The sequence below is a fragment of the Clupea harengus genome, chromosome 5 (genome assembly GCF_900700415.2).
Source record: "Clupea harengus chromosome 5, Ch_v2.0.2, whole genome shotgun sequence".
In the NCBI taxonomy this organism is placed as follows: Eukaryota; Metazoa; Chordata; class Actinopteri; order Clupeiformes; family Clupeidae; genus Clupea; species Clupea harengus.
In genome coordinates, this window is record NC_045156.1 from 15,210,714 (window position 1) to 15,217,015 (window position 6,302).

Here is a 6,302-nt window from a genome sequence, read left to right on the forward strand (position 1 = left end):
GGTGGTTCGCGGGTGTGTGTGATTGACTGGTGCTGAGACTGCGGCGTGAGACATCGGCGCTGCGCTCTCGGTCTCCACACTGCTCCCCCTTGACATAATTTTCTCACGAGACGTTCTTTTCAGTAATTTCTTCCTCTCGCTCGCTGAGAGTTTGCGTAAAAAGAAAGACTGCTCTGAGTCGATGTGATGCTGTGCCGGGTGCTGTCCTAGAGTTACCGACGCCATTGCCCTCTCACTATCCACTGTGTGCGCGGAATGTAAAATGAATTGAAGCGCGAGGCAGCGTATGTTGACGCACCGCGCGACCAGACAGCGGTTCAAAGGCACTGATTGGAATGGCACGCGCTCTTAAAGCAAAAGCGCACGCCCCCCCCCCCCCCTTGACTGTCATCAGAATACCACTGTCGAGAGTTCAGCTTTCGGTTTGGTCAAGTTTAAATCCCTCTGTGACGTTAATAAATCAAATAAATAAACACTTCATATTTAAACTGTAAAAATGAAAGCATCAACTTGGACTATAATGTATTGTGACTATTTAGGTTACAAATATATTATTTTTACACAGGTGTAATACGCTTTGGATGTAGGCTACTGGTAAAAACATTATAAAGGCTCTTCAAACACTAGATGTTGTGAATAAGACGGCGCTAGTATTGATGAATAGAAATGTAATGGTCTATCCACTCTGAATAAATTGTGTTTACTTAGAACTATAGCCTATTACCAAGAGGGAAGTTGAGAAAAATTCCACTCAACCGAGAGATTTCTGCGGCCACATCGCCGGCAGGGTCAGTTAACAGCGGCAGTGATGCAGAAATCCCCTGCGCAGTTCGGCGGAGTTCCCTTCTCGCGCCCCCTCAAGGGTGTGGGACACTTTCATTTTCTCAGCTAGCATCGTCACACAACGTGACATCTATTCAATTACCTTTTTTAACCTTTTAAAAGTCCCTACTCCTTAACAGTTTATTTTACACACACACACACACACTCAGTGTACCAAAAAACTCAACCCAACTGACTGAATTTCCACCTCCACTGTCCAACTGCAGTGGTGTTCGAGGGACTAGTAGTGCTTGTACCCTTCCGGTGTTCTTTATAGGTTATTTTAGTCAGCATCAGTGTAGATACTGGTTTGTTGTGGAAACCCATGCATCAGTAACTGCATGAAACCCTCTTGCTGCTGTACTAGGCCTATGGACCTCAGTCCAATTTACCCATCATGCATTTCACGCTAGTTTCAGTTTGTCTGTGGTGATCTGTATATATATTATGTACATCTACCAAATGCAGGCTATGTACAACACCTGTTGTTTCCCTTCCCCTTCTGCCACACAACCCTCCCCCCATCCCCCCTTCCTATCTCCACCCGGCCGACCTCAAGCAGATGGGTCCCCCCTTATGTGCCGTGGTTCTGCTTAAGGTTCCTTCCTGACTAACAGGGAGTTTTTTCTTGCCCGTGTTGCCATTGTGCTTGCACTAAGGGGGTTCAGGCTCTGGGCTCTGTAAAGCGCCTAGAGACAATTGTATTGTTATGGCGCTATATAAATAAAATTGAATTGAATTGAATATTTGTCATACATTCTTACAAAAACACTCTTTTTCAAGGATACAAGTTCCACATGAAATACAAACAAACCCTTATTGACAGAGCCTGTATGTCCACCTCTGAAGAACTTCTCTGGCCTAAAGCAGAATCACAAGCTTAAAATTCATATAGGGGTTCTGGAGGTTTGGTGGTAGAACCTGAAATGATTATTCTACAAAAGCAAGCAAAATAATCCCTCAGAGTTTGAGATTATTTCTAAGAACGCGAGGTGTTAACCTGTGAATGTGAACATGTCTGAAGCACCTGTGGCAAGTACTCGAGACCTAGAAGATGCAGTGTCATGTAGTGGGTCAAGCCTTGCATAGTGGGCGAATGTACACATGGAACTCAATTACAAAATAAATGTAATCGTAATCCACTACAGTTACTGAGAAGAAATATGTAATTAAAGGGGATAAATCTGAATATATTCTTCTCAGTAACATGCTTTATAGCTTATATGAAGAATATAACATTGCTTTGCATCAGGCAGGATCCACAGACAGGCTCCATTCATTTGGCAGTATGAGCTCAAATTTTTAGGGCTGTTTTTGATTGGCTTTCTTGTTTGAATTTACACCACCTCTTGTCTGCACGTAGGTAACCGAAGGTAATCAAATGCAATAGGTTACAGCACTTTTTCAAAAGTAGCCTTCCCCGACCTGCTTGGACATTACAATACATCTGCTTGCCAGGTCATGCTATGTGATGCTGCTGGGTCATGCTATGTGATGCTGCTATGCTGCTGGGTCATGTTATGTGATGCTGCTATGCTGCTGAGCCCTGCTATGTTATGATGCTATGTTGCTGGGTCATGCTATTTTATGATGCTATGCTTCAGAGTCCTTCTATGTGATGCTGCTATGTTGCTGGGTCATGCTATGTGATGCTGCTATGTTGCTGGGTCATGCTATGTTATGATGCTATGAAAACTGCCTTTGCTAAGTCCTGGGCAGATTGTCATCCCTGTCAGTCGGGAGCCTGCAATCTTCAGACGGTCTTCTCCTGAAGTTTCAAGGTGAATGAGCACAAGGCCCCTCCCGACCCTACACACACACACACACACACACACACACACACACACACACACACACACACACACACACACACACACACACACACACACACACACACACACACACACACACACACACACACAGTCTGTCAGACCACCTGGCCTCAACGGTCATGAAACGCACCCAGCCACAGAAGCATAGCTCCACTCCTCTCGTTTTATTGAGTACACTGCATTGTGACACATCATTTAACGAAGACACTCTCTAAGCACAAAAGCCAGGGAGATTCACTCGGACGCCCTCCTCCTCTCCCCGTGAGCTTGGGCGCTCCCGTCGGCGCGGCGCGTGGCCTTTCTCAAGGCCGATGAAGTAATTACCAGAGTGCCTCGGCACGGCTGTTTGTCAGAAACCGAATCAATGCCGTGGCTCTGGCAGCTTTAAGAGCCTGTACCGTACAGGGGACACTTTAATAGAGGGCCGAGTCATTATCAGCACCTTCAGTTAGCAAAATGCAGACGGCATTATGGGTATTTATGGGCATTCTGGGTATTTATGCCTCATCAATGGGCACTTATGCGGCTGCAGGAGAGTGCTGACTGGAGGAGAACGGGCTTGCCCAGCATCTTCTGTTTGGCACAAGCTGAGGGTTAAGGCATACAAAACTGTACAAAAGTCATTGTAAAACAACCAACAGGTAGGAATGTGTGTGTGTGTGTGTGTGTGTATGGAGCGTTCCAGATAGCTTGTGAGTGTGAAACAGAACCGTTCTGCATGTGGGTGGGTCTGGGTCTGTAACGGAGGGGAGACGGGTCGGTTCCAGAATCAGCTGGTCTCTGGGTTGGTACTGGCGTGTTGGTTTGTTGTTTGTGGCAGTCTGTGTCCGGTCCATTGTCTTCTGTCTGTCCCCCTAGTCGTCCCTCTCGCTCTGTGGTCCCATGTCCACAGACAGGGGACAGCACATGTCCACCGAAGCTGCCTCTTCTCCTCACATCTCCTTGGGTTGAGCTGTGTGTCTCTCCTCCTCACATCTCATTGGGTTGAGCTGTGTGTCTCTTCTCCTCACATCTCCTTGGGTTGAGCTGTGTGTCTCTTCTCCTCTGTGTGTCTCTCCTCCTCACATCCTCTTGGGTTGAGCTGTGTGTCTCTTCTCCTCACATCTCCTTGGGTTGAGCTGTGTGTCTGATTCTGATTCTTCTCCTCCTCACATCTCCTTGGGTTGAGCTGTGTGTCTCTTCTCCTCACATCCCCTTGGGTTGAGGGATATCTGGCAGGAGCGCCATCCCAGAATTCCCTGCTCCCAAACTAAAAGGTGAAAAAAGCAACAAAAAAAAAACACCAAATCATTTACACTCTTCCTTGTCTGTGAATAAACATGATATGACCCTCCTAAACACAGAACCTTCCTTTGAAGAACACACTCTCACTCACACACACACACACACACACACACACACACTCAACAGTGGGCCTAACCCTATGTCTACTGTGCTCCAGCCTTCAGCCAGTAACTCCGATGTGGTAAGAACAGCAGTCCACAGTCACACCCACATACACACACACACACACACACACACACACACACACACACACACAAACACTGCATATGGAGAACCCCAAGTCTCCTGTGTGTGCAAACTGCATACGGAGAGCAGCCAGGGAGTCGGGGTCTAGTGTAGCCTGATCTAATTTCAGCCAAATGTCTTCTCCATTCACTTCTGTTTTTTTCTTCCCTGCATGCATTTCTTTATCACCCTGTGAGGGTGTGACAGTGTGCTGTAACCCGGTAGATCTGAGGGCCTCGTCCTACCTCTCGATCATCCTGTTGTTAGACTGGAGCTCCCTAGCAACAGTCTCCATCTCATCTTTCAGACGGTTCATCCTGGAGATGACACACACACACACACACACACACACACACACACACACACAGACACAGACACACACAGACACACACACAGACAGTTAGCATTATTCCACTCACCTATCCCCCTTTTACTTTACTGTAAATTCAACACTGTCCGAGAACAGAACGACAAAAACACACAAAGGTCAAAGTGTAAAGTTATGGAAACTCAGATCTGTTCAATCAACCCATATGACTATAACTTCAGCTTGTCTGACTAAATCACTTGAGATAAAGAAACTCATTTCATATGGTGTGAGCAGAACAACATCTCCGTGGTCTAGAATAAGACCACAGACCTCAGACTGCAGGACGTGGAGTGAGGCGGTGGAAGTGTGTATATTTGTGTGTGTGTATAAGGGTGAGCAGGTACCATGTACCACCCCACCCATCCCTACCTCCTTACCTGAGGACCAACTGGTCTCTGTCCATGCCCTCTGACCCAGAAGCACTGTGCAGGACTTGCTGAAGAGTCTCATCCAGGAACTGCAGAAGAAGAAGAGGGAGAGAGTTTGAGCAGATCCAATATCCAATTTACAAAGTTGTGATATTTATATACATTTTATTAATATACATTTAATTCTACTGGAGAAGACATTAGTTCATATACAGTATAGTGTGTATGTGTGCACGCTTACAATTGAATGAGTGTGTGTGTGTGTTCTGTGAGTATCCGTGTGAGTGTGTGTGTGTGTTCTTTGAGTATCCATGTGAGTGTGTGTGTGTTCTGCGAGTATCCATGTGAGTGTGTATGTGTGAGTGTGTGTGTGTGTGTGTGTGTGTGTATCCATGTGAGTGTGTGTGTGTGTGTGTGAGTATCCATGTGAGTGTGTGTGTGTGTGTGTGTTATGTGTGTATCCATATGAGTGAGTGTGTGTGTGTGTATCCATGTGAGTGTGTGTGTGTGTGTGTGTGTGTGTGTGTTATGTGAGTATCCATGTAAGTGTGAGTGTGTGTGTGTGTGTGTATGTGTGTGTGTGTGTGTGTGTGTATCCATGTGAGTGTGTGTGTGTGTGTGTGCGTATCCATGTAAGTGTGTGTGTGTGTGTGTGTGTGTGTGTGTGTGTGTGTGTTGACCTTGTTCTGTTCATCCTCACAGGTCTGCAGGTCGTCCATGAGCTGGGTGAAGAAGGTGCTGAAGTCTCGGAGTCTGCTCTGGATCTCATGCAGTACGCTGGAACACAGAACACACACACACACACACACACACGTGAGGAGTATGCTCTGGATCTCAAGCAGTACGCTGGAACACAGAACACACACACACACACACACACACACACGTGAGGAGTCTGCTCTGGATCTCATGCAGTACGCTGCAACACAGAACAGGCGCTTCAGCACAGAACTGCTCTCTGGGGAGAGGCCTGGTTCACCCAGTGTGTGTGTGTGTGTGTGTGTGTGTGTGTGTGTGTGTGTGTGTTCTGGTTCACTCAGCGCAAATGAATGCTTTGCATTAAGCATCCCTAGAGTAACATCTGTTAACTCATTATTTAACCTAAGCCATTAGTCTTGGTCGTAATTAAGAAGAAGGAATATTCAACGCTGCTGTGTTTGGTGTCAGTATGTTGACTAATGCAGTGTGTTTCACATTAAAGTCCCCTTCACAAATGTAGCTAAGTCCCCTTTAATGGGGCCCCTTGTCACAAGACAGCTATTAGCATGTTATAACCTGGCTCTCAGACAAGCCTTACAGGGGGTCACATAATGAAGCATTATAAGAGTTATCATGAGATGCACTGATCATGGTGACGCCCCGGCCCTCTATCGTACGACAGAAATGTTAGAGGAGTATGCA

The 6,302-nt window shown here is 46.4% G+C and overlaps 1 protein-coding gene across 2 annotated transcripts in view; it reads right to left on the reverse strand.

The window, feature by feature from the left end:
• Positions 1–2,797: 2,797 nt before the first annotated feature.
• Positions 2,798–6,302, reverse strand: part of ikbke (inhibitor of nuclear factor kappa B kinase subunit epsilon) — a 22,247-nt gene continuing 18,742 nt past the window's right edge. Inside the window, exons 19-22 of one of the 2 annotated variants that reach the window (XM_031567834.2) lie at positions 5,582–5,678; positions 4,911–4,990; positions 4,409–4,480; positions 2,798–3,903 (exon numbers count right to left, since the gene is read on the reverse strand). In XM_031567834.2, the coding sequence (XP_031423694.1) occupies positions 3,840–3,903; positions 4,409–4,480; positions 4,911–4,990; positions 5,582–5,678 (313 nt within the window). In that variant the 3' untranslated portion in view covers positions 2,798–3,839. Of the gene's footprint in view, positions 3,904–4,408; positions 4,481–4,910; positions 4,991–5,581; positions 5,679–5,720; positions 5,821–6,302 lie in introns of those variants that run through there. The other variant, XM_031567835.2, reaches the window with a different exon arrangement.